Here is a 23089-nt window from a genome sequence, read left to right as displayed (position 1 = left end):
CCACTCCAGTGATCGTCTTCTTCATCAACTTCTCATTTCTCTCTTTCGCATTTGAACTTTTAACAGTACTGAGATCAAGATGGCGACGCTAAACATGGCGGAAACCCTAGAAACCCTAATCGCTAATTCCCAAGAAGTTGATTACTCCTACGATCCCGAAGAAGATGACATTGATCTCTCCCTCCTCCGTCTCAACAGCTTCGGAAACTCCTCTGATCGCCGCCGTGCGAATTCCTCTCCTCCGCAATTCAAATCGTACGGATCTTTCGGTTCCTCTTCAACCACCGCAACAACCAGTCCCGTGAAACGTCCATCGCCGGAATCGAAGCAAGGTGACGAGCCGAGACGCAAGAAGCTGTTTATTCCGAGACCTGAGGAAGAAGAAGACCCGAATCTCATGGGATATTCAAAGATTCCGCTTCCTGTGGTTGAATTCAATCCGACGCAAATCCGTTCTCCTCTTTACAAGCGATCTTTATCCGATACATTTGCTTCGCCCGTTGGATCTACATTCGGGTCGGGTGGGTCGGGTTATACCCGTAACAGCGTCGCTCAAGAAACATCACCTCCTTCGGGTAATGTCCCTTCTCTCCCGCCACGTCCACGGATGTTCCGGAGGTCCGTCTCTGATCTTTCGCCGGCACCGTCCTCCAAGTCTCTTCTTGGATCTTCTCGCTCCAATGCAATTCCTGAAGGTGATCTCGCGAATCCAGAAAGCTCTGATGCCAATAAGGTTCGAAAGCTTCTATTGCCTTTTGGCTCTGTTCATCTTTTGCTATGTTAATTATCTGATTCGTTTGAGAAATTCTGCGATTTGAGAACGAAGTTTAAGTTTCTTGTTGATGTCATTGATCATACAGAGATAAAATTGATTTGTGTCTTTCGAAGTAGAGATCTGTTGTGTGTAAGCTTACTCAAGATGGTGATAATGGCAGATGCTGTATATTATCAAGGATGGAGTTCGTGAATTGGATCAATGGTGTAACAAGCTTCTTAAGTACGGTGAAGCAGTCTCCTCTGGCTCTGTGAAACAAGACGACAGTCCTAAGGTTCGAGAATCTTCTTGACACACAATCTCAATGGAATCTTGCTGGTGAAATGCATTTGGAACAATCGTATTGGTCTATCAAACATGTCCTTCATTGAGTTGTTCATTTACTTGGCTCTTATCTAATCTCTGAGTTAAAGTCCTGTTTTTAAGCACAATGATTGTTGCTCACTTACTTGTCTCTTATGATCTTCTGAGTTTAAGTCTTGTTTTTGAGCACAATGATTGTTTGTTGCGGTGCAGGCAGTAGATGAGGTAGTACAACAAGAGGAGCAACCAAAAGAGTGCAAAGAAGGTGTGAAGGTCAACAGACTCGGTGAGGCCTTTGTGGTTGAGATCAACTGTCCATGTGGAAGAAACTACCAAACTCTCTTCTCAGGCCGTGACTGCTACTACAAGCTCTTGTAGAATGGTGACCGCTACCTTTTTGCAGTTGTTAGACATTCACATTCTTTGATCATCATCACCATTAGTTGAAGGATCTATCATGCTGCATATTCATCACAAAGGTTTTCTGTAGATAAGAAGACATTCACACTCTGTTTCATGCTTGTATAGATACTAGGTAGCTATACGTTCCATTGTCATATACTCTCTTGTGCATTCGCTTACTTGTAATACTCTTAAATATGTTTCATTCGTTAAAATGGAAGTGATTTCTTGTGTGTTTGTTATCATTCTTCTTTTAATGTTTTATGCGCTAAACAATGTTGTAAACACAAGACGGAACCATGACCGGTCTGGGTTTTATCTAGATCAGTAAGTTTGTAACCCAAAATCAAAATTGACAAGCCGAAAAGGAGAAAGAAAAAACCCAATTTTTAAAACCCTAGCGTTTTCTTCTAAAGCCCTAATGTGTAAATATTAGGCCGTTTTTGGGCTTCACAGGATAGAAATAAACAGAGTACCTAAAACGACGTCGTTAGAAAGTAGCATCCAAAATCTCTATCCCATGACACTCTTATATCTCAATCTATTAACCTTGGAGATAATCCATGGTGAATCCTGAAGGACAAGCTGTGTCGACCAAAGTCGTCTTTTTATCTTTTCCAATTTTCCCACCAGAAAGAAAGTTTCTCTCTGGTTCGATGTAAGTTCTTTTTCTCAAAATTCTTATGTGTTGCCTTCAACCTGTTCGACGATATTACCCAATGAACAATTTCCATGTTTCTTCACATTTCTACTCCTTTTTATCGACTACTAACTCACATTCTTACATAACCAATATCTAAAGTTTTGTTCTTGGACTTTGTTTCGGATATATTGTAAATTGCCCGTATATCAAAGGTTTTCAATTTTGTCTTCTCTGTTGTTATTGCTCTTTATTTCTCGATAATGTATAGACTATAGAGCTTTTAGATGCTTAGACTAAGTGTAAACAGCTCATTTTTTTAATTCTTGAATATTTTCTTCCTGTCTCTTGCAGATGAATTCGACTGAGAATTAATTCTTCAACAAGCTTGAGAGCAAAGTTATGCTGCGTTTAACTTGTTTTACACCTTCTTTTTCTCGAGCGTGTTGTCCTTTATTTGCAATGATGCTCAAAGTCCCATCTGTTCATCTCCACCATCCTAGATTTTCTCCATTTCGTTTCTACCATACTTCCTTACTTGTGAAAGGCACCAGAGATAGACGTCTTATTCTTGTTGAGCGTAGCAGACATCTATGTACATTGCCTCTCGCTGCTGCTAAACAATCAGCAGCTTCTCCTTCTGAAAACTTATCGAGGAAAGCGAAGAAGAAAGCTATTCAACAGTCTCCTGAAGCATTGCTGAAACAAAAGCTAGATATGTGCTCTAAGAAAGGTGATGTCTTGGAAGCTCTTCGCTTGTATGATGAGGCAAGACGCAATGGCGTGCAGCTTAGCCAGTACCATTATAATGTGTTGCTTTATGTATGCTCGTTGGCTGAGGCAGCAACAGAGTCGTCTCCAAATCCAGGGCTTAGTAGGGGTTTTGATATTTTTAAGCAGATGATTGTTGATAAAGTTGTTCCCAATGAAGCTACATTTACAAACGGTGCTAGACTCGCAGTTGCAAAGGATGACCCGGAAATGGCTTTCGATATGGTGAAACAGATGAAAGCCTTTGGTATTCAACCAAGGTTGAGATCCTATGGACCTGCCCTTTTTGGTTTCTGTAGGAAAGGTGATGCAGACAAAGCTTATGAAGTCGATGCGCATATGGTTGAATCAGAGGTAGTCCCTGAAGAACCTGAGCTTGCTGCTCTTTTGAAAGTTAGTATGGATACAAAGAACGCAGACAAGGTCTATAAGACGTTGCAGCGATTGAGAGATTTGGTGAGACAGGTTTCTAAATCGACTTTTGATATGATTGAGGAGTGGTTTAAATCTGAAGTAGCTACAAAAACTGGAGTGAAGAAATGGGATGTGAAGAAAATAAGGGATGCGGTTGTGAGTGGTGGTGGTGGGTGGCATGGACAAGGATGGCTGGGGACTGGCAAATGGAATGTGAAAAGAACAGAGATGGATGAGAATGGTGTATGTAAATGTTGCAAAGAGAAGCTTGTTTGTATTGATATCAATCCGGTTGAGACAGAAACCTTTGCTGCATCGTTGACCCGATTGGCATGTGAAAGAGAAGTCAAGGCTAATTTTAATCAGTTTCAGGTAACAATTATTGTCTAAAAGATTGTATTAAAACTATCTAAAAGAAAACCTGAGAAATGTGTTGTTGTTTTTTGCTTGCAGGAATGGCTGGAAAGACATGGACCGTTTGATGCAGTCATTGATGGAGCCAACATGGGCTTAGTCAACCAGCGCAGTTTCAGCTTCTTCCAGGTGGTTTTGACTCTTTCTCATTCTAATGCCAATCTCAAGAACCATTGTTTGACTACTTTATCTAATGCGACTCTTTATCTCTCCCCACTAGCTTAACAACACTGTCCAAAGATGCCAACAAATAAGCCCGTCGAAAAGGTTACCACTTGTGATCCTGCACAAGAGTCGTGTAAATGGAGGTCCAGCTACATACCCTAAAAACAGAGCCTTGCTAGAGAAATGGAAAAACGCTGGTGCTCTCTATGCTACCCCTCCTGGCTCAAACGATGATTGGTATTTGCATTTGCCTTTTTTTCTGGGTCTATGAATTACATTGACCATGAATAATCCAAAAAAGACAACCATTTCTTATGTGAAATCAAATTGTTCTAGGTATTGGCTTTACGCTGCGGTAAGTTGCAAATGTTTGTTAGTAACAAACGATGAGATGAGAGACCATCTCTTCCAGTTACTTGGAAATAGTTTCTTCCCAAGGTGGAAAGAGAAGCATCAGGTAACATATAATATAAGAGTCTATGTAATGTATATACATAAGCTTTTGATTGATACTGGATTCAATGTTTGCAGGTTCGGATCTCTGTCACTAGAGAAGATGGACTCAAACTTAATATGCCACCTCCATACTCCATTGTTATACAGGTCAACACTCACATTTCTATGTCCATCTCAATGTTTTCGTATGCATTTTGCATTAATGATGATGATTGATTGATGAATGATGCAGGAGTCTGAAGATGGAACCTGGCATGTACCAATGAGCGTAGAAGATGATCTCCAAACATCAAGGCAATGGTTATGCGCAAAAAGATCCAAAACACCTTGAATTTTTTTAATCCTTGTTGTATCATCTGACATTGATTCTTCATTTCTTAATAAATTTGTGTTTCATTAACCACAAGATTGAAAGAAATGTCTCACAATGAAGAGTTACTAGAAAGATTAAAACTTTAACCATCAAAATTGAATATATATTACTGAAATTTAGAACAAAACATAACCTTGAGCTAAACCAGAAGCAAAAACAATTCATGGTAGATAAAAATTGAAACTTTAAAACTAAAATTAAAAACTGTAGAATTCAAAACCTAAGCTTGGTGAAGAACCATCTGTTCTTGCCAGTCTTAAACCTCTCTTCAAACTTCGCCTTCGCTTCCTTAAGAGCCGTCACTTTCTTATCCTTGGACGAGATCGCGTCGGCGGAGACAACGTTCTTCAGATCCAAATCAAGAGTGTAGCGCGTAGGCATCACGTGCTGGTAATTGATGACCTTGAAGAAGCATTTCACGCGCGATTTCTTAGCCGTCTTCTTTGCCGAATCCTTGCGAATGACTTTGCTTGGGTACTTCTTCAATCCGGCGACGAGACAGTGACCGTACTTCTTCTCAACGGTACCGTCATCGAAGGATTTCACGATCACCGCCTTTTTACCGGTGTATCGTCCTTGTAAAAGGATCACGGCTTTTCCTGGCTTCATACATTTCACCATTGTCACTCTCTTCTCTGTCTTTCTCTCGGCGCTTCCTTGGATTCTAGGGCTTTATCGGGAGATATTTATACGCATCGATTTGTTCATTATTTGCATTCTAACCCCAAGAGTTTTAATTGTTTATAACTTTGGCTTATATAGTGTTATTAAATTGATTTTAAGTCCACGTTGACTAACCGGTAATAAAGTCAAAAATGTGAATCTAGCGTGGTTTAGAAGATGTCTAAGAGAAAACAAACGATATATTAAGAATTTATAAAATTACACAATGCAAAAGAAAGAGTGATATAGAAATGAATTAACAAATAGAAGTACCAAATGTCATAAACCTAGTCGAATCATTTTGGTAAAGCAAAATACAAAGATAATCAAAATAAACCATCTAAGTCTTCAGAAGCATGCGTCGAGGACACAACAACAACACATGGCCGCAAGACTGCATTCAAAAAATGAAAGAAAACAAATTAATCAATGCAACACACGATAACCGAACCGGTTTGATAGTTAACCAAACGTGCATGCCTGGTTTATACTAGAAAAAGAAGACTAACCAGCCTTTTAAGAATCCATCACCCTTGGACTTTGTCTCCACCGTTGCCACCGTGGCATGACTTGTGTCGTTCGTTGGGTAACCTAGCGGTGGCGGTGCCACGTAAGGGCCGGTAGACACTGGCGGCGTAGGATAAGCTCCTATAAGTTATTCATATTTCACATTAGTCTTATTACCATTTAAAAAAGTACTTACTACTATGAAACTGCAAATATGATTATAACCATGAGAATATTGACTAAACATATGGTCTGATGCTAAATTAGTACGAAGAAAAGAATACAAACCTGAAGATTGGTTTTGGCTGTATTGACTCATCTTGGAACAGATAGATTGTGATTTCTCTTTGAAAACAAGTTAGAAGAAAGTAGTAACAAATGTAGAGAGGTGTATGATTATGAAATGAATTGAAATATGCAAATGAAGATAGAGATATATATATAGAGAGGTAAGGGAAGTAAACGAAGGTCGGTTTAGTAAAACCGCGTGAGGTCAAAAAAAAAAAACGCGTGAGGTCAGATTGCATTAACTGCTAAGTCTCCAGAAATTTATTCTCTTGAAGAATAACAATGTGTTGATTTTTTCTCTTAATAAATATCAACAAAAAGGTAAGATGCTATCGATTTGGTCTTTTAATTCGTTGTTCTCTATTTACAAAAGTATACGAATTAGAGAACCTTATATATAGAATATGTAAAATGATGATAAATGCAGCATGGTTTTATATTTTTCTTGATTTAGTAATAATAAAGAGTTTTTTTATTCTTTCTCAAAGCAAAAAGTGTACTTCTTTCTCCATGGGAATATTTACATGTTAAGCAAAAGAGAGAACAATAATTAACGCTTATATTAACTAATAAAAACTAACAAAAGTAGATCAGAATATATATGTTATTAGAAGTTATGTTTTACACAAACGGATCTTAGATAATAGTTTGAACCATAATAATTTTACTTGAATCGCTTTATCTCGTCCAAAGTGCGTGTTGTTATTAGAGTAAAACTTTATTTTCGAGAGAGCACATGAAAGTTTTCTTATGAAGAAGAATAATTGCTGGTTTCAAATTAGGTGGGAATATAAACGCAAAATGTGATTTAATTTAGCGTATCTAAATCTAATTCCAGAAATTTAAATGAACAACAATTGACAGTTTTGGGCACAAAGTAGAATAAATTTTACTATTACAAACTAAGTTGTAATAAAATAAAAAAAGTAGTAATAAATAATTAAATCAACAAATAGGAGGTCCAAATGTTATAAGCTAATCGAATCCCAAAAACTACTTGCAAAATACAATGAAAAATATTTGCATGAAGTGTCAAATTTAATAAACAATCGACTGCTTCCTCCGAACTCAGAAAATGCATGCGTCGAGGACGCAACAGGCCAACATGGTCGCAAGACTGCATTTAACAAAAAAAAAAACAATAACTTATCAAACGTGCGGTCCCGGTTACGTTGAGCCACAATAACAAATTGTCCTAAAATTTTCCAAAGGATTGGAAAAAAAGAAAAGAAAAAAGAGAGACTAACCAGCCTTTCAAGAATCCATCAGCAGCTTCACCTTTAGACTTTGTCTCGACAGGAGCCACCGTAGCATGAGTCGTGTCGTTCGTTGGGTAACCGAGCGGTGGCGGTGCCACGTATGGACCGGTAGACACTGGCGGCGTAGGATAAGCTCCTAATTATACATATTTGACATTAGTTTTGTTACCATAAAACTCTAGAAATATGATGTATGACGAGATTGATGAACGATGATACATGATCATGATGCTTAATTTGTAGGGACTCAAAAAACAAACAAACCTGCATATTGGTTTTGACTGTATTGGCTCATATTCGAACAGATTATGATTTTTCTTTGAAAATGTAGATGAAAATGGTATGTAGATGTGTATGATATATGGATTGATATTTGCAAACGAAGATATATAGTCATGTAAGGGAAGAACCAAAGAAGGTCGGTTTTAGTAGAACCGCGTGAGCGCAGATAACAGTCATTGTTAGTCTCCAGAAATTTATTATTCCAACGACTAAAGAAAACGGCAAAGAACCATTATTTTTAAATGTTATAAGAATAACTAGATGATGCCAGTGGCGGACCCAGCCAAGAAATTTAGTAGGTGCAAAATGTAACTAGATGAGAATCGAACCTGCTATCTTCAGCATTTAGTAGGGGCAGTCTCTACCATTTTGCTACTTTAACTATAATGTATAAGCTAAAACCTTTAATTCTTTATATATTACTGGTGACAACTGTCCCCACAAACTATACCGTGGGTCCGCCCCTGGATGATGCAAAGAATAATGTTAATTTTTAATATTTTAGGTATAATATTTGACGTTTCTTTATAGACCAATTATAAATACGACTTCTCGTGACTCAGTCGCATATATATATATATATATATATATATATATATATATATATATATATATATATATATCGCGCCCAAAAAAAAGAAGACGATACAAGTTGGCTCTTTCCTTGTGATGTATTTTGCTCCACAACTTTGTGATTAAGAAAGTCCCAGTGAGTTTGACGAAAAAGAAAAAGCAAAGTCTCATTGTTAATTAATGGCATATATACTTACTAGATAGTTTAGAAGCTCTATGCGTAATCCAAATATGCAGCTTAAGATTATACTATTGGAGAAGTTTATTACTCAATAAACTAAATCAGCTATATTTTGCTATATATACCCTCTAGCCTTTTGTCCATTTGAAGAGCTTAATATGAAAAATGACCAATTTTACCATAGATTTCCTATGGCGAGTAGTCCTCTCCCGTACCATAGGAACTACGGCACGTCTTAACGCAAAAGGAAGTAAATAGACTTTGCCAAAGATGTTTCCTTTTTTAAGAAATTATACCATCTTCACTTGTCTCTTTTCCATCATGATTTGGAGACTTTCAACTATTCTTTTAACGATCATATAATCTTTTTCTGATGGTTGTTTGCAATCTCACGCATCAATCTTTTCAATATTTACAATCTCATGCCAATAGTTTTCATTCTTTATAACTTTGGCCTAATAATGTTACTGGTTTTCGAGTCCAAGCTGACGTAACGGAAATTCAAATTTAAGCATGGTTTAGATGTGTAAGAGAAAAAACGATTTATTTATAAGAAGGTAAAAATTACACAATACAAAAGAAAGAGTAATAAATAAATGAATTAAGAAATATTAGAAGTTCCAAATGTCATACAAATCCCAAAATATAATTTGGGTAAAGCAAAATACAATGATAAATAATTTGCATGAAACATCAAATAAACAATCGAATTTCTCAAATTCAGAAGCAGGCGTCGAGGACACAACAGCAACACATGGCCGCAAGACTGCATTTAGAAAATTAAAGCAAAGAAAATTAATCTATATTTCAACACACAATAACCGATCCGGTTTGATAGTAAAAAGAAGACTAGAATCCATCACCCTTGGACTACACCTCTACGTGCGGCCCCGGTTATAATAGAAATTAAACAAAAAGTAGTAAAAAGAAGACTAACCAGCCTTTCAAGAATCCATCACCCTTGGACTTTGTCTCCACCGGAGCCACCGTGGCATGACTGATGTCGCTCGTCGGGTAACCGAGCGGTGGCGGTGTCATATAAGGGCCGGTAGACACTGGCGGCGTAGGATAAGCTCCTAATTACACATATATGATTTGGCGCCCATAAGTTTTATTACCATAAGACTTTAGAAATACATGATCATTATGACGAGATTGACAACATATGATGCTTAATTTGTAAGAACAACAAACCTGAAGATTGGTTTTGGCTGTATTGGCTCATCTTCGAACAGATTATGATTTGTTTTTGAAAAGTGTTTAATGAAAATCGTATGTAGAGGTGTAGATTAATATGAAGTGAAGATAGAGATATATGTATATATAGGTAAGGGAAGCAAAAAGGAGGTCGGTTTAGTAGAACCGCGTGAGGGCACCATTAATTGCTAAGTCTCCATATATTTATTCCAACGACGAACGAAAACTGCTACGAAGCTTCCTTTTTTTTGTTATGTAACTCAAATTTTAAGAATAAGTAAATGACTCACACATGCAAGGAATAATATTTATTTCAATATTTATTGAGATATGCTAATATATTTTCAAACAGAGGAAGTATATATTTACTTAGTTGTTTATGTATATTTGCCTAAATCTTATAAAGGCTAATTAAATAAAACACTGCATTAGACAGCCTTTAGAGCTCAAGATCAATTTAACAAAACGCAGAAACCTTAATACGCCTCTCTCTGGTTTCTGACAGAGGATTTAAATATTTTAAACCAAAAAATATAATATAACAATGATATGAAGATATGCCTTTTTTATTGTTTTTGTTAACCTTTCTAATGCGAAATATTTTACTTTTAACAACATTAGAATATGCACCATGAATGAAATGATAAATTCAGCATGTCTTTATTTGAGTTATATGTTATTCCTTTCTTTGTTAATAAAGAGTTTCTTTTCTTTCTCAAAGCAAAAGTTTAGTGCTTTCTCTACGGGAATATCTACATGTTAATTAAGAAAAAGAGAGAATATTACAACTAAACCTCACAATGCTGACAAAATAGTAAACAACTTAACAACGTAAAACAAAATATATGTTATTTTGAGAATAGTTTCATTTAGAGATTCAACTAACCATTTTCCTTTCTGTAAGAATTCACGAAAAAATATTAAATCCGAAAACTTTATCTTCTAGAGGCCACATGGAATTTTTCCAGTTAAGGAAATTGAGTATTGGTTTCATATCAGGTGAGAATGTGAACGCAAGTTGTGATTTAATTAGTGTATACCTAATAATATAGAATATCAACGTTAGAGAAGTTTGGTTGTTTGTTTGGTTAACCGACCAATGTAGTTCTCCATTTACTAAACGTAATTTATTTTCGTCACGTATAACCACACCTAGAAAAAGAAAAAAGAAGATATAACGCGCTATGCAAAAGATCATCTACGTCAACATTCTCAATGCAAAAGTTTGACCAATGGATTACGTCAAATCTGAAAACGTTACGTCTATAGAAAAAATATTTGGGTCACATTAACTCAAAACAAACTTCTAGTCTAAAGTTAAAACAAATATAAATATTAGGGTCGTTTCTGTAACATTTATTATATCGGGGATCGGATAAGCCTGACTGCTTCAGGGTTTAAGGGTTACTCTCACTCACACTTCCGCTGGTAAGAAATTCGATTTCGATGCGTATAATCTGTCTTCCGCTTTTTTTTTTGGTTTTGAAATCGACAACCTTTTTTTTGCTTGTTGGGTTAAATTCGTATATCATCAATTTTGCGATGAGTTTTCACTTTTCCAATCGAAATAGCAAATGGGCATTAGCTAATTTCCTGAATTGTGAGTTTTTGTGTTACGCTGTGTCATTGATTCATATAAGCTATTGCAAAGAGGGTAAATGATAAAGCCTTCAGCTTTACAATATAATTCACTTTTACTCACTAGAGTTAAGAAATTCACCTTCTTTCTCTGTTTCAGGAGTTACAAGACTTTAACACATCACAATGTTTTCGATATGTGTTATTTAAAGTTCATTGTGGATCTCAGGTTTGACAAGATTGGATAAAAGCAGCCATGGCAAGTCTGATAATGACTACACCATTCCCAGGTTCTGTCACTACATGTAAGAAGACAAATAACCTGTCAGTTCAAAGAGCCTTTAGGGTGACTTGTATGCAGACAGAGAAACCATTAGAGGAGCTATACAATGTTAAAGTGGAACGGAAAGTTTCACAGAAACGGTTGGAGGAACTTGGGGTTTCGAGATGGTCAGTTTGGAAGACAGGGAAATGCAAATTGCCATGGGATTGGCAGGTGGATCAGTTGGTTTACATTGAACAAGGAGAGGTTCGAGTTGTTCCCGAAGGAAGCAAGAGGTATATGCAGTTTTTAGCTGGAGATCTTGTTCGGTATCCGAAATGGTTGGAAGCTGATCTTTTCTTTAACGCTCCTTATATTGAGCGGTATTGTTTCAAGGCCTATGGTGATGATTGATCCAACTTTGACTTTTGAGTTTTTAGTAGAGCCAAGAAACTTTACACTTGTTGTGTGTTGTTGTAGCCTGATGGATCTTTTTGTGATAATATAAGAAAACAAGTTCTCTCTCCTTTGTTCTGCATTTTCAATGCTAATCATAAGTAAACATAGGCAGCATCAGAGAGAGATAAAAAAAAATCAAACATAAAGAAAGAAACTCAAATCAAAACATCATATCATGGGTCTCACAATTTGGACAAAACCCCACTATTTCATCAACTGAACAAAAAAAAGAAAGAAAACCAAGCCAGATTTGCCTGAAAACTAAATCCGTTTTACTTGTGGCTTAAGCAATAAGCAGAGTTATGATTAGGAAGAACTAGAGCTGCTCTCTCCTGAACAGCCTTGGCCAGAGTGGCTAGAATCTATTGCCGGAGGAATGGGTAACGGTACCTGACCAGATTCACCTCAAGTAGAAGCACCATCGCCGCCACTGCCAGATTCTCCTGAAGTAGAGCCGTTGCTGGAATTTTTAGGGGTGAGAGCAAAACAGAGTTTACCTGTTCCAGATCGGAAAGACCAGAGAGGAAAGACGTCTTTTTCCTTAAACGAATTCGACTTGTTAGCATCAAGCACATCGTTCCAACCTTTAACAAAGACATAATTCCAGTTTCCCCTCATCTTCCACTTCCTCAACTCAAGCGCATGCTTATTCATCCGAGGTCCACCAAATTCACAGGCACACCATCGTCACGAATCTTCATGGCATTTTCATGTATGATTCTTGTCACGTCCTCTGTCAACTCCTGCATATTAACCCGCCCTGAGTAAACCCTAGGTTCCTCCTTTTTCGATTTGTCTTTCTTAGTCTCGTACTCTAACGACATGACGGGCGGATACAACAGTTTAAAGCTTTTGTCTTCGTTAGTACCGTACTCTTTGTGCACATCCGATAGACGTCGTCTCGAAATTTGTTCCACCAGAAAAAGGTTAGCTTTGTAGTCAAGGAACGAAGGTATAGATGAGAATTGGAAAATATAGAAGCTAGGGTTGGTTATTATATAGCAACAATTCAGGTTTTCCTTTTCTTCATAGGAAATTGATTTTATTTTGTGATTAAATTAATAAGAGTCGGTGAGATTACAATTTTTACACTCCTGGGCTTTAAATTAAGCCACCAAATCCATAGTAATTTGTTATTCTTAAATAACGAAACTACCCTTATCCAAGAAACTGTATAGCTTATGTTTTCGTTACTCAAAAAATTTCATATGTAAAGAAATACTTGTTCTGTTTCTTATTTTTCCATAATAAAACGAAGTCATGAATACGTTGTTTTGATATGGAAGCAACTAGTTTAATAGTTTCGACGCTTCTGTTATAAGATCATAATTTATTCATCAAAGAAAAACAAAAGAAATCCAGACACAAATAAAGAGTCCAGGAGTAATTTGCTTAAGTTGTTGTTATAGCACATTTCTTCCTCATTGTCCAGAAGGCAGTATAGTATCGGTTCTGCAAAACACACAACATCACATATTTATCCACCTATCCGATATCAACCACCCGAATATAGAAACAGATAATGAAAAATCATAGGGACATGAAAAAGCTAACCTGCATCATAGCCCGGGGATTTGTAGTGTAAGTTGTTTCAATTGTTCTTTCTTTCTGCAAATGTTACGGACAAGTACTGAGTGTGGAAGAACATGAAATGTTTTATGATCAACAAGAAAATGTCATTTTTATATCGAGTAGTTACCTCGATCACAAACCCAAAATGTGAAGCAACCCTCTTTACATCCTCCAAACTTAGCTCGATAGACATTTCCTAAGGAGAAACAAGAAAATTATTATTGTGATACCAAAGTTATGGTGAGATTGTGGGACAACTCCAATGCTTACATTTTCATGGCCATATGTGTCCGCAAAATGATACAACAGAGGTCCTAAATTTATCCAAACCTGATGGAAAATTAATTAAGATATGTCAGGAGCAAAGAAAACATCAAAGAAGAAAGAAAAAGGTCAACGGTGAAGGAAAGAGTGTGACAGGGTAATTACTCCTCCATCTTTTAGGATCTTGGATATGGTTTGAATGTACTCGATGACATTATGAGCAGTGTCGATGAAAAAGCAAGTAACAACTGCATCCCACATTCCTGAAATTAAGAATTAACGGTTACAATTAAACAAATGAATGGTGTATTGCTTAAACAAACAAGCAAGTAGCCACCGTTTCTTACCTGCATGACTTGATTCATTGTATACTTCAACAAAATCACCACCACACATAGAGAAACCTTCTGTTATTCCTGCACTGCTCACAAAATGTTAACCTTTTTAGTAAAGTGACGTTTAAATGATTGTAGCTACACGAAATCACCAATACAAGTTGCCTAATCCCTTTCAATTGAGTTCCCTTATGTTTCACAAAAAAAAACAGATGAGCCTTTATACCTAAAACTACCAACACATTCCAAAAACCATAGGCCAGTTCTACTGTTGTTCGATAAGGCATACCTTGCAGGATGAATATCAGGAATCGCAATAGGGCGTAGCTGATCATTGTCCGAGAGCGAATTGCAGTTGCTGTGTATCCAGGGGTATATTGTCCACTCACCAGGGACTTGTGTACTGATGAAAACAAAAACCAAGCTGAGCAAAACTCAAAACTGGACCAAATGTAAGAAACTACCTCAACTTAATTTAGAGATACATCAGAGAAGAAAGTAAATTGTGGACTCTCCAAGAGCAATTTAGAAAAACAGTTTGAAATTTAGAGGTTGGCTGATGTGAAAGTAAAAGATGTGAATTACTGAATTGTGGATAAACTGATTTCTATTTTCTGAAACAACATGGGTGACCAAATATCTCAACCTAGAAAAGGAGGACAGAGAGGCTCTTTGAGGCGGACACGTAAGGAATATAAAAAGATAATGTATTCAAGAGAATAAGAAATTCTTACTAATTCAGAATAAAACTTGAGCATATCATCATGTAGTATGAAAATTCATTTCCTTGGCTTATGAAACCTGCTCCAGTGCACATAATTGTCATATACCTTATTATCATAAAGTATACAATAAAAATTACTTCCGCATTGCATACCTAGACAAGAAATTTCAAGGGCCAGACGTCCAAGTCCAGCACCAGGGACTAAACAGGCAGGAGGGGTGCTGCATATCATATAGTCAACTTTGTAAGGAGAGTGAATGCAGCAGGTACTAATCAAATACTAGTCGTCTGGTACTAAGAAGGAGCTAAAACCATTATCCGATTTTCTGTTTCTCTCTTGTTAAGTCTCTATAAACCCAAAAGTCAAAAACAAATAGGAGTAACACGGCGTACCTCTCCTTCAAACGGTCAGGAAACAAGGAATCAAGCTCTTCAAGGATAGGCTTGTAGCATTGATCTCGTTCTCTCTGACCCTACAAGTAAAAAGAATATACCACTAAAACTTTGGTTGTGATTTAAGATTAAAGAAAGGATTTCCACACATCATTGTCAGAAGAAAATGACAAACAAAAATATGGCTACCTCTGCTGCCCAGTCTCGAACAATATTCCTTATAATACAACGAACCTGTGTTAGAATACAACAAAATCATGAACATTTTAAAGTATAGATTGGTGAGAAATACACACAACATCGCAACAAATATATGCAATTGTACTGGTGTGTGTGTCACCTCTATCATGTGCATATGCATACGTGTAAGAAGGTGCACTTAAGCTCAACAGGATTTACCTCCCCATGCAAAGCTACATGAGCAAACCAACCCTCATAACTTACCAAACTGCCTAATGGAACTAATAGAGATTGAGAATAAGTTCTAACATGACACATAATGATCTTTGTCTCACGCTACAAGAGCTCTTATACAATTATGATTACCTAGGAGGCTAGGACTGAGGAAAATGAATATCACCAGCCATAGTAAATTTGAAAAACCATACCTTATCTACATCAACCAGAGGAACATGTGTCTGTAACGATGAATCCAACCAATCATGGGATGAAAATGATACCTAAGAAAGAAAAGAGGAACATTAGAATTAGAAAAATCACATGAATTATGACAATTTTATAGTCATAAATGAAGTATAATGCAAAAATATATACAACAAGCCTATGCTTGACAGTTGAATGCTTTCTTAATATAGACTAACAGTTAAAATTCATTTGATCTAGAATGCCAGGAAATACTCATATGATCCCACCAAAGATCTTAACTGATACAATAACTAAAGAATCTGCGCAAAGCTAACATAGTCAAAAACGTTTTCTGGGCGGAACTGAGGTATAAGAGTATATGAGTTGGCATTACACTGCCATGGTCATGATTTAACTGGCCTTCATGACAATCACATGTCTTATCGTTGATTCTTGTGTCTGCAGAGTCATCCTTGGGAGAATGATCATGAGCTTCTTTCCTCTGAAGCTCCTGTATTTATACAAATAAATTAAAGATTTTAAATGACAAGGATAAAGTTCCAATGTCTTGATCTGACCTCGATAGACACTCCTGTTATTGGGTCACGAATGTGTTTGCTTTCTTCCTTATATGTACAACTATTGGTCAAGGCCGGCTGACAAGAAGAGTCGTGCCTTTCATCTAGAGTGTATCTCTCATGTGGAGCGCAGTCAAGATTTGAGTCTTCACAACCATCAAGTTCCTGACTCAAGTCTATAGGAGGCTCAAAAGCCTGCCAAGTAATTATGAATTACATTTTTACATGACAATTGACATGAACTGTAGATTTTCTAGCATTTCAAGTCAAGTTACGAATCACATAATCAAATAAGTTGAAGCAAATGAAACACCAAGGGAATTAGAAAAAGAAATGTCTGCAACTGACCTGAAGCATATTAAATATGAAATATGAATTCGCCGATATACACCTGCAACAAACAAAATCCAACAACTTACTAACACTTCAACAAACACTATGTGCAGGGTGTCTGGGACAAGTACAGACAGGATAGAAATGAGTCAAGTTCAATCTTGCATACTATCGAGTTTAGTATGCAAGCATGAGAAAGAAGAATTATAAGAAGCATGGATATCATAAAAATGACACCCGAACACAAAATTTAGGCAATCAAATGCAAACCTCGAAGCAACTATGATGGAAATAAAAAATTCTGAATATCATCCAAGTGAATCGCGACATTTAATAAGACTACAAGATGATAAGTGAAATATTTAACTGACTAAAGATTTCACCTTCTTAATCTCTGAAACTTCATAGGGTAATGGGGTACCAATGCCTACACAAAGGACAAAAATTCATCACTGAAACCATTAGTTCTATTATATAAGCAAACAAAGAAGATTCGACAAAAAATCAACTTGACTTGAAATCGTTTGGTAATCTCTTAACTGTTACAGAACATGCTACTACTATTCTCAATGCTAGAAATGAGGCAAAAAATAACCTTGTGTGCAGGAGACAGCTTCCGATATGATCTTTCCCATCTTTTCAAATCCTCTTCCGAAGCCTCTGGGTAACTGTAAACATTTCCAAAGGTCAACGATGCAGAACCAATACCAAAATGCTAAAGAAAAAGATAAAAAGTAAAATCTAGAAACTAGAATTGTGATTTGAAATTCCCAATCAGTAGAATTATCTTTAGAATCAGAAAACACAGTGCCTATGAAATGATGTAAAATCCAGAGAAGGATGAGTGTTTAAAAGGACTGAGAAAAGTGAGATACTTGAGGTAAGCACTGATAATGCGGCGAAGAGATTTGGCTTCGAGAGCTTCTTCGAGCTTCTTCTGACGGCGTATTTTCTCCTCCTCTTCATTATCCACGAGTTCCCTCGAACTCTCTATCCTTTCGCTTTCCGTTGTCATAATTGCCGGTGCCGTCTCCGTCATCTCTGACGGCGAAACCATGGTGGTGGCTCTTCGGTTTTGGAGTTGATTTCATCGGAAAGGTTATTAGTAACAAGAAACGAGTCTTTTTCAAGTTGGGCCTCATATTATTTAATGGGCCTTAGTTAGCCTATTTGCGTAGTAGTGCCGAGAAAATAATAAAATTTTAGCTTTGTGCCCACAGGCCAAAGGTTTTGTTTAGCTTTGAGTGTTGGTTACTTGGTTTTCAAACATCAACCGAAAAACACAGTTTCATTATTTTGCAACAACAAAAGAAATAGTATGTGTTTTAGATTGGACCCGTTAATTCCTTAAAAACAAATGCAACAGAATAAAACATATATAGTTTTGAGGAATATTTGGTTAAGTTGTTGTTATAGCACACTTCTTCCTCATTGTCCAGAAGACAGGATAGTATCGGTTCTGCAACAGACACACACAACATCATGCACAAATTAAACCCATCTCTGGATCCAAAAGTCAACCACAAATCCAAAGACATGGAAAAAAATCTGACCTTCATCATAGACCGGGGGTTTGTAGAGTACGTTGTTTCTATTGTTTTTTCTTTCTGCAAATATTGTTAGGACAACCACTCATATAAGTGAGGAAGAACATGCATCATGAGATGTTTTATTTCTGACAGGCAAATGTCATTGTCATTATATTGTGTAGATTTACCTCCATCTCAAACCCATAATGTGAAGCAACTCTCTTTACATCCTCCAAACTTAGCTCAATCGACATTTCCTAAGGAGAAACAAGTAAGATATATTATTGTTATATCAAATTTATTTATCTAGCGAGAGATTGTGTGACAATTCCAATGCTTACATTTTCAAGGCCCTGCTCGTCTGCAAAGTGATACAACAGAGGTCCTAGATTTATCAAAACCTGATGGATAAATTCATTAATTTAGATAGGCGAGTGATGAAATATCAAAGACGTTGGAAAGGAGGGTACGTATAGGAAATTACGTACTCCTCCATCCTTTAAAATCTTGGATATGGTTTCGATGTACTCGATGATGTTATGAGCCGTGTCAATGAAAAAGCAAGTCACAACTGCATCCCACATTCCTGAAACTCAGTGATGAGTGGTGTATTTGGTATAAAACATACACATATTGGCTTAAACAAAAGCAAGTAGTCACCATTTCTTACCTGCTTGACTTGATTCATTGAATACTTCAACAAAATCACCACGACACATTGAGAAACTTTCTGTTACTCCTGCACTGCTCTCAGAGAGTGTTTACATTAAACTTTTTAGTAAATTGAAATAAATGATTGTAGTAGCTCCATGAAATCCCCAATACAAGTTGCTTAGTCCCTTTATCCTTAAAGCTATCAAAAATTTCCAAACCATAGGCAAAGTACTCTCTCTGATAAGGCATACCTTGCAGGATGAATATCAGGAATAGAAATAGGGCGTAGTTGATCATCATCCGAGAGTGAATTGCAGTTAGTGTGTATCCAGGGGTATATTGTCCACTCACCAGGCAATTGTGTACTTATGAAAAAGAAAAAAGAAAAAAAGTAGAGCAAAACTCAAAACTGGAACAGAATCAAGAAATTAACTCAATCAAATTTAGAGACTCTCCAAAAGCAACTTAGAAACACACTTATAAGTTTGTTGCTGGCTGATGTTAAAAATGTATAAGAGAAAAGTAAGAAACTCTTACTAATTAAGAATAAAACTTGAGCATAACATCATGTAGTATGAAACTTCATTGCCTTGGCTTCTGAAACCTGTTCCAATGTACAAGAGTTGTTATATTAATTCCTCGCTATCATCAAAGCTACAAAAAAAAAACAAAAAAAAAAAGTTTGCTTCTCCACTGCATGCCTAGACAAGAAATTTCAAGGGCCAGCCGCCCAAGTCCAGCACCAGGGACTAAACAGGCTGGACGAGTGCTGCAAATCATATACGTTAACTTTGTAAGCAGAGTTTATGGATTAGACAGCAAAGCCACCAAATTTAGATATTGAATGGTAAAACAAAAATACTCAGAATGCATTGATGGGAGGTCAGAAACTCAAAAGTCAGAAAGTGTACCTCTCCTTGTGACGATCAGGAAACAAGGAATCAAGCTCTTCAAGGATAGGCTTGTAGCATTCATCTCGTTCTCTCTGACCCTGTAAGTCAAAAGATTGTATATACCACTAAAGTTGTGATCATGATATTAGAGAAAGGATCTCATCCTTGCCATCATGACAAACAAAAATATGATTACCTCTGCTCCCCAGTCTCGAACTATATTCCTTATTACCCAACGAACCTGTGTTAGAATACAACAAAAACCATGCATGCACATTTCTAAGTAATAGATTGGTGAGCAATACACACAACATCCAACATATATATATATATATATATATACAATTGTACTGGTGTGCGTGTCACCTCTCACCTCTAACATGTTTCATGTACATTTTGAGAATTGAGGATATATTCTTTTTATCTTTGTTCACACTAAAATAGCTCTACAACAATTATGAGTTGCTAGGATGAAAAAAAACTAATATAATCAACCATAGTAAAAGTGAAAAAGCATACCTTATTTACATCAACCAGAGGAACATGCGCCTGTAACGAAGAATCCAACCAATCATGAGATGAAAATGGTACCTAAGAAAGAAAAGAGAGCAACATTAGAATTAGAATTACACTATATGAGGTATAAAAGTATATGAGTTGGCATGATTACACTGCCATGGTCATGATTTAAGTGGCCTCCATCAAATTCACATGTCTTGTTATTGAGTCTTATCTCTGCATTCTTGAGGGAATGATCATGATGATGTTCCTCCCTTTGGAGCTCCTGCATTTATACATATAAATTAAAGATTTCAAAATGAAAAGGATAAATTTCCAAGTCTTGATCTGACCTCCATAGACAGTGCTCCTGTTATTGGCTCGCGCATGTGTTTACTCAAGTCTATAGGGGGCTCAAAAGCCTGCCAAATAATTACAGGACATGGTTCAAATTACGAATTACAAATCAAATAAATAGCATGAAGCAATTGAAACGCAAATGGAATTTGAAGAAGATATGTTTCCAACTGACCTGAAGCATATTATATATGAAATGTGAATTCATCAATATACACCTGCAACAACAAATTAAAGTCCAACAACTTACTCATATTTCAAATAAGACCATGCTTAGGATGAAAATGTCCACACCAATAACTTGCTTGTTACACGTTTAGACTGCCCCTGACCTCAATTTCTCTAGGGCATATCATTATTGTGACAAAAAAATAATATATATCCAAGTACAAATGAAGAAGTAATAATCATATCTGAAAAGCAACTATAATGGAAAAATATAAAATATGAATATTATTACTCTGTGACGTTTATCTAATTGTACAAGATAATATATAGTGATTAGTGAAGTATCTACTGATTATAGATTTCACCTTCTTAATCTCTGCAACTTCATAGGGAAATGGGTTACCAATGCCTGGACAAGGAAAAAAAAAAGGCAAGGCTGAAGATAGTTAGTTCTGTCTATTATAACAAAGAATCAACTTGACTTGAATCATTTGGGTGATCTCCTAACGGCTATTATTGAATATTGAATATTCTAAAATATGCTGCAGCAATAAACCATTAACATAATATTGGTAAACACAACAAATAACAAAATTACCTTGTGCGCAGGAGACAGCTTCTGATATGATCTTTCGCATTTTTTCAGATTTTCTTCCGCAGCCTTGGGATAACTGTAAGAATTTCCAAGCACAAGGAAAGTAACTATTTAACCTAAAAGCGAAGAAATATCCCACATCCAAAATATGAGAAGGGACTTGAGTCGTATATAAAGGACATGGGCCAATTCAATAATTGCCAATTGCTTTTTGAGTTCAAAGCACAACAAACTTAAATGACCAAAACAAACTCAACTAACGAATCACCCTACAAAGATACACAATCCAACCAAGTAACATGGTTAAAGAGCTTGAGAAAACTTAAGTCTAAGATTTAACTCGGTCAAGTCTTCTTGAATCCGCCAAGATAGTGCTATTTATGAGTAAAAACGAAGAAAAAACAGGAACCTACTTGAGATAAGCACTGATGATTCCGGGAAGACATTTAGCTTCAAGAGCTTCTTCTTCAGGATTCTTCTTGCGGCTTATTTTCTCCTCATCTACTTCCCTCGAATTCCCTATCCGTTCAGTTTCAGTTGCCATGGCTGTTACAAATTCCGGAGCCTTCTCCGTCGCCATCATCTCTGACGATGAAATCATTATGGTTCCTCGTATACACGAAGACTAAAAAGACTTTTCTGTTATTTAAGGATATATTTTGACGTAAGATTATTTCTGAAAGGTACGTTTTATTATTTCTCCTACTATGAAAATGGGGTAAAGTTTGGCCTACTAAGGAACATGAGGTCCAAATTTGAAAATATAACAATAGCAATTTGAAAATGTTATATTACTAACATAGATATAAATGTTATATTATTTCTCCTACAATGAAAATGGAGTAAGTTAGGAACGTTTTAAATGTTGTAATGCCAGACATTCAGAATTTATAAATACCATAGATATAAAACTGTGAATTACTTCCTACAGTAGAAAAAAAACTTCGGTAGGATTTAGAAATACAGCAAGATATAAATCGCAAGGGATTCGTTTATCAAATACAGTAAAACCTTTATAAATTAATAATGTTGAGACTGCAAAATTTTATTAATTTATAGATGTTTTAATTTATCGATAAATTAATATTTATTAATTTATACAGAGATTTTCTTAATTTAGTAACTTTTCAAAAATTTCTATAAGATTTTTTTCATTATAGAAAATATCTTTCAAAAATCAATTACAAGTAAATAATAATATCATGTTTAGAAAACAACATCAAAAGTTTTTGATAAAGTAAAATACTATAACTAAATTTTAAATAAGAATAAATACAAGTTTTAAGCAAAAAAATATTAGAATTATATTTCAAAACAATTTCTTACATATAATGTATATATAATTGATATATTTATAAAATTATTAATTTATGATATTGATGAGACCATATATTTACATAGGACTTTTCAAAAAGTTATTATCTTATTAATTTATCGATTTATATTATTTTTTATAATGGTCCCAATTCGGGAGTGAAAGAATTTATTAATTTATAGAGATTTAACTGTAATATGTATCATGGTGGTTGGAGATAAAATTATAAACAGCATATCTCTAATAAAAAACTATATTTAGTCTGTTCGTTTAGTGGCCGCAGGCGGCAGCGGCTGCGGTTGCGGCAGCGGCAACGGTAACACTGCCGCAGGTT

At 36.0% G+C, this 23089-nt stretch overlaps 9 protein-coding genes and 1 long non-coding RNA gene across 22 annotated transcripts; 3 read left to right on the top strand and 7 right to left on the bottom strand.

The window, feature by feature from the left end:
• Nucleotides 1-30: 30 nt before the first annotated feature.
• Nucleotides 31-1722, top strand: AT2G32235 (uncharacterized protein). 2 transcript variants are annotated; one of them, NM_179856.5, is made up of 3 exons: nucleotides 31-733; nucleotides 936-1049; nucleotides 1292-1722. In NM_179856.5, the coding sequence occupies exons 1-3, from the start codon at nucleotides 80-82 to the stop codon at nucleotides 1454-1456; spliced, it is 933 nt and encodes a 310-aa protein (NP_850187.1). In that variant the 5' UTR covers nucleotides 31-79; the 3' UTR covers nucleotides 1457-1722. The 2 variants fall into 2 exon arrangements, with proteins under 2 accessions (NP_850187.1, NP_001324628.1); NM_001336378.1 differs by having other exon boundaries at nucleotides 936-1722.
• Nucleotides 1723-1945: 223 nt separating this feature from the next.
• PRORP1 (proteinaceous RNase P 1) lies at nucleotides 1946-4750 on the top strand. Of its 2 annotated transcripts, none has more exons than NM_001336377.1 (7): nucleotides 1946-2335; nucleotides 2475-3677; nucleotides 3759-3848; nucleotides 3940-4121; nucleotides 4221-4341; nucleotides 4416-4487; nucleotides 4573-4750. In NM_001336377.1, the coding sequence occupies exons 2-7, from the start codon at nucleotides 2523-2525 to the stop codon at nucleotides 4669-4671; spliced, it is 1719 nt and encodes a 572-aa protein (NP_001324632.1). In that variant the 5' UTR covers nucleotides 1946-2335; nucleotides 2475-2522; the 3' UTR covers nucleotides 4672-4750. The 2 variants fall into 2 exon arrangements, with proteins under 2 accessions (NP_001324632.1, NP_850186.1); NM_179855.3 differs by having other exon boundaries at nucleotides 1971-2138.
• A 5-nt stretch (nucleotides 4751-4755) lies between these two features.
• On the bottom strand, nucleotides 4756-5369 carry AT2G32220 (Ribosomal L27e protein family). The gene has a single exon (NM_128781.3). The coding sequence runs from the start codon at nucleotides 5332-5334 to the stop codon at nucleotides 4927-4929; it is 408 nt and encodes a 135-aa protein (NP_180781.1). The 5' UTR covers nucleotides 5335-5369; the 3' UTR covers nucleotides 4756-4926.
• A 3-nt stretch (nucleotides 5370-5372) lies between these two features.
• AT2G32210 (cysteine-rich/transmembrane domain A-like protein) lies at nucleotides 5373-6293 on the bottom strand. 3 transcript variants are annotated; one of them, NM_128780.3, is made up of 3 exons: nucleotides 6172-6293; nucleotides 5886-6024; nucleotides 5373-5770 (listed from the first exon to the last, which is right to left on the bottom strand). In NM_128780.3, exons 1-3 carry the CDS (start codon nucleotides 6200-6202, stop codon nucleotides 5725-5727), a joined length of 216 nt encoding a protein of 71 aa, NP_565740.1. In that variant the 5' UTR covers nucleotides 6203-6293; the 3' UTR covers nucleotides 5373-5724. The 3 variants fall into 3 exon arrangements, with proteins under 3 accessions (NP_565740.1, NP_001324698.1, NP_001324699.1); NM_001336376.1 differs by having other exon boundaries at nucleotides 5449-5770; nucleotides 5857-6024; NM_001336375.1 differs by having other exon boundaries at nucleotides 5449-6024.
• A 679-nt stretch (nucleotides 6294-6972) lies between these two features.
• AT2G32200 (cysteine-rich/transmembrane domain A-like protein) lies at nucleotides 6973-7890 on the bottom strand. Of its 2 annotated transcripts, none has more exons than NM_128779.4 (3): nucleotides 7695-7791; nucleotides 7419-7566; nucleotides 6973-7288 (listed from the first exon to the last, which is right to left on the bottom strand). In NM_128779.4, the coding sequence occupies exons 1-3, from the start codon at nucleotides 7723-7725 to the stop codon at nucleotides 7240-7242; spliced, it is 228 nt and encodes a 75-aa protein (NP_180779.2). In that variant the 5' UTR covers nucleotides 7726-7791; the 3' UTR covers nucleotides 6973-7239. The 2 variants fall into 2 exon arrangements, with proteins under 2 accessions (NP_180779.2, NP_001323680.1); NM_001336374.1 differs by having other exon boundaries at nucleotides 7007-7288; nucleotides 7695-7890.
• A 1032-nt stretch (nucleotides 7891-8922) lies between these two features.
• On the bottom strand, nucleotides 8923-10024 carry AT2G32190 (cysteine-rich/transmembrane domain A-like protein). Of its 2 annotated transcripts, NM_128778.5 has the most exons (3): nucleotides 9661-9881; nucleotides 9404-9542; nucleotides 8923-9232 (listed from the first exon to the last, which is right to left on the bottom strand). In NM_128778.5, exons 1-3 carry the CDS (start codon nucleotides 9689-9691, stop codon nucleotides 9187-9189), a joined length of 216 nt encoding a protein of 71 aa, NP_565739.1. In that variant the 5' UTR covers nucleotides 9692-9881; the 3' UTR covers nucleotides 8923-9186. The 2 variants fall into 2 exon arrangements, with proteins under 2 accessions (NP_565739.1, NP_001077990.1); NM_001084521.2 differs by having other exon boundaries at nucleotides 8993-9542; nucleotides 9661-10024.
• Nucleotides 10025-10902: 878 nt separating this feature from the next.
• Nucleotides 10903-12438, bottom strand: AT2G32179. 2 transcript variants are annotated; one of them, NR_140694.1, is made up of 4 exons: nucleotides 12353-12438; nucleotides 11630-12036; nucleotides 11384-11540; nucleotides 10903-11256 (listed from the first exon to the last, which is right to left on the bottom strand). It is a non-coding gene; the product is annotated as an other RNA (long non-coding RNA). The 2 variants fall into 2 exon arrangements; NR_140695.1 differs by lacking the exon at nucleotides 12353-12438 and having other exon boundaries at nucleotides 11030-12027.
• PTAC18 (plastid transcriptionally active 18) lies at nucleotides 11023-12029 on the top strand (the record flags this gene model as incomplete). Of its 2 annotated transcripts, NM_128777.3 has the most annotated exons (2): nucleotides 11023-11091; nucleotides 11471-12029. In NM_128777.3, one exon carries the CDS (start codon nucleotides 11498-11500, stop codon nucleotides 11915-11917), a length of 420 nt encoding a protein of 139 aa, NP_180777.1. The 2 variants fall into 2 exon arrangements, with proteins under 2 accessions (NP_180777.1, NP_001323810.1); NM_001336373.1 differs by lacking the exon at nucleotides 11023-11091 and having other exon boundaries at nucleotides 11498-11917.
• An 86-nt stretch (nucleotides 12439-12524) lies between the features above and the next one.
• AT2G32170 (S-adenosyl-L-methionine-dependent methyltransferases superfamily protein) lies at nucleotides 12525-17883 on the bottom strand. 2 transcript variants are annotated; one of them, NM_001161071.1, is made up of 19 exons: nucleotides 17622-17823; nucleotides 17342-17414; nucleotides 17130-17173; nucleotides 16762-16804; nucleotides 16414-16608; nucleotides 16230-16346; nucleotides 15859-15930; nucleotides 15614-15766; nucleotides 15440-15484; nucleotides 15251-15330; nucleotides 15011-15126; nucleotides 14868-14934; nucleotides 14423-14536; nucleotides 14146-14219; nucleotides 13964-14061; nucleotides 13805-13864; nucleotides 13662-13730; nucleotides 13517-13570; nucleotides 12764-13414 (listed from the first exon to the last, which is right to left on the bottom strand). In NM_001161071.1, exons 1-19 carry the CDS (start codon nucleotides 17801-17803, stop codon nucleotides 13355-13357), a joined length of 1716 nt encoding a protein of 571 aa, NP_001154543.1. In that variant the 5' UTR covers nucleotides 17804-17823; the 3' UTR covers nucleotides 12764-13354. The 2 variants fall into 2 exon arrangements, with proteins under 2 accessions (NP_850185.1, NP_001154543.1); NM_179854.3 differs by lacking the exon at nucleotides 15614-15766 and having other exon boundaries at nucleotides 12525-13414; nucleotides 15011-15078; nucleotides 17622-17883.
• Nucleotides 17884-17895: 12 nt separating this feature from the next.
• On the bottom strand, nucleotides 17896-22141 carry AT2G32160 (S-adenosyl-L-methionine-dependent methyltransferases superfamily protein). 4 transcript variants are annotated; one of them, NM_001124958.2, is made up of 18 exons: nucleotides 21854-22119; nucleotides 21444-21516; nucleotides 21211-21254; nucleotides 20853-20895; nucleotides 20674-20742; nucleotides 20493-20606; nucleotides 20342-20413; nucleotides 20019-20063; nucleotides 19841-19920; nucleotides 19631-19698; nucleotides 19467-19533; nucleotides 19181-19294; nucleotides 18946-19019; nucleotides 18764-18861; nucleotides 18617-18676; nucleotides 18464-18532; nucleotides 18300-18353; nucleotides 17896-18205 (listed from the first exon to the last, which is right to left on the bottom strand). In NM_001124958.2, exons 1-18 carry the CDS (start codon nucleotides 22039-22041, stop codon nucleotides 18146-18148), a joined length of 1392 nt encoding a protein of 463 aa, NP_001118430.1. In that variant the 5' UTR covers nucleotides 22042-22119; the 3' UTR covers nucleotides 17896-18145. The 4 variants fall into 4 exon arrangements, with proteins under 4 accessions (NP_001118430.1, NP_001324710.1, NP_180775.2 ...); NM_001336372.1 differs by having other exon boundaries at nucleotides 17982-18205; nucleotides 18764-18846; nucleotides 21854-22141; NM_128775.3 differs by having other exon boundaries at nucleotides 18010-18205; nucleotides 20342-20371; nucleotides 21854-22066.
• Between the last annotated feature and the right edge of the window lie 948 nt (nucleotides 22142-23089).

This window comes from Arabidopsis thaliana, chromosome 2 (genome assembly GCF_000001735.4).
Source record: "Arabidopsis thaliana chromosome 2, partial sequence".
Taxonomy (NCBI): domain Eukaryota; kingdom Viridiplantae; phylum Streptophyta; class Magnoliopsida; order Brassicales; family Brassicaceae; genus Arabidopsis; species Arabidopsis thaliana.
Note: the sequence above shows the minus strand (reverse complement) of the source record. Positions and strands in the feature narration are given on the sequence as shown.

What these genes read in the sequence shown, in the direction of transcription:
- AT2G32235 (NM_179856.5), top strand. Translation starts at nt 80, where the DNA reads ATGGCGACGCTAAACATGGCGGAAACCCTAGAAACCCTAATCGCTAAT. An exon ending in AAAGCTCTGATGCCAATAAG is followed by an intron (nt 734 to 935) that starts GTTCGAAAGCTT and finishes TGATAATGGCAG; the next exon opens with ATGCTGTATATTATCAAGGA. An exon ending in AACAAGACGACAGTCCTAAG is followed by an intron (nt 1,050 to 1,291) that starts GTTCGAGAATCT and finishes GTTGCGGTGCAG; the next exon opens with GCAGTAGATGAGGTAGTACA.
- AT2G32220 (NM_128781.3), bottom strand. Translation starts at nt 5,334, where the DNA reads ATGGTGAAATGTATGAAGCCAGGAAAAGCCGTGATCCTTTTACAAGGA.
- AT2G32190 (NM_128778.5), bottom strand. Translation starts at nt 9,691, where the DNA reads ATGAGCCAATACAGCCAAAACCAATCTTCAG. An exon ending in CAGCCAAAACCAATCTTCAG is followed by an intron (nt 9,543 to 9,660) that starts GTTTGTTGTTCT and finishes ATGTGTAATTAG; the next exon opens with GAGCTTATCCTACGCCGCCA. An exon ending in GATGGATTCTTGAAAGGCTG is followed by an intron (nt 9,233 to 9,403) that starts GTTAGTCTTCTT and finishes TTCTAAATGCAG; the next exon opens with TCTTGCGGCCATGTGTTGCT.
- PRORP1 (NM_001336377.1), top strand. Translation starts at nt 2,523, where the DNA reads ATGCTGCGTTTAACTTGTTTTACACCTTCTTTTTCTCGAGCGTGTTGT. An exon ending in CCTGGCTCAAACGATGATTG is followed by an intron (nt 4,122 to 4,220) that starts GTATTTGCATTT and finishes AAATTGTTCTAG; the next exon opens with GTATTGGCTTTACGCTGCGG. An exon ending in GGTGGAAAGAGAAGCATCAG is followed by an intron (nt 4,342 to 4,415) that starts GTAACATATAAT and finishes CAATGTTTGCAG; the next exon opens with GTTCGGATCTCTGTCACTAG.
- AT2G32210 (NM_128780.3), bottom strand. Translation starts at nt 6,202, where the DNA reads ATGAGTCAATACAGCCAAAACCAATCTTCAG. An exon ending in CAGCCAAAACCAATCTTCAG is followed by an intron (nt 6,025 to 6,171) that starts GTTTGTATTCTT and finishes AATAACTTATAG; the next exon opens with GAGCTTATCCTACGCCGCCA. An exon ending in GATGGATTCTTAAAAGGCTG is followed by an intron (nt 5,771 to 5,885) that starts GTTAGTCTTCTT and finishes TTTTGAATGCAG; the next exon opens with TCTTGCGGCCATGTGTTGTT.
- AT2G32170 (NM_001161071.1), bottom strand. Translation starts at nt 17,803, where the DNA reads ATGGTTTCGCCGTCAGAGATGACGGAGACGGCACCGGCAATTATGACA. An exon ending in AAGTTTCAGAGATTAAGAAG is followed by an intron (nt 16,805 to 17,129) that starts GTGAAATCTTTA and finishes TGTTTGTTGCAG; the next exon opens with GTGTATATCGGCGAATTCAT. An exon ending in CCTGACCGTTTGAAGGAGAG is followed by an intron (nt 15,127 to 15,250) that starts GTACGCCGTGTT and finishes GTATTTGATTAG; the next exon opens with TACCTGCTGCATTCACTCTC.
- AT2G32200 (NM_001336374.1), bottom strand. Translation starts at nt 7,827, where the DNA reads ATGACTATATATCTTCGTTTGCAAATATCAATCCATATATCATACACA. An exon ending in CAGTCAAAACCAATATGCAG is followed by an intron (nt 7,567 to 7,694) that starts GTTTGTTTGTTT and finishes ATGTATAATTAG; the next exon opens with GAGCTTATCCTACGCCGCCA. An exon ending in GATGGATTCTTGAAAGGCTG is followed by an intron (nt 7,289 to 7,418) that starts GTTAGTCTCTCT and finishes TGTTAAATGCAG; the next exon opens with TCTTGCGACCATGTTGGCCT.
- AT2G32160 (NM_001124958.2), bottom strand. Translation starts at nt 22,041, where the DNA reads ATGATTTCATCGTCAGAGATGATGGCGACGGAGAAGGCTCCGGAATTT. An exon ending in TCAAGTTTTATTCTTAATTA is followed by an intron (nt 19,295 to 19,466) that starts GTAAGAGTTTCT and finishes CTTTTTCATAAG; the next exon opens with TACACAATTGCCTGGTGAGT. An exon ending in AGATTTTAAAGGATGGAGGA is followed by an intron (nt 18,677 to 18,763) that starts GTACGTAATTTC and finishes TTTATCCATCAG; the next exon opens with GTTTTGATAAATCTAGGACC.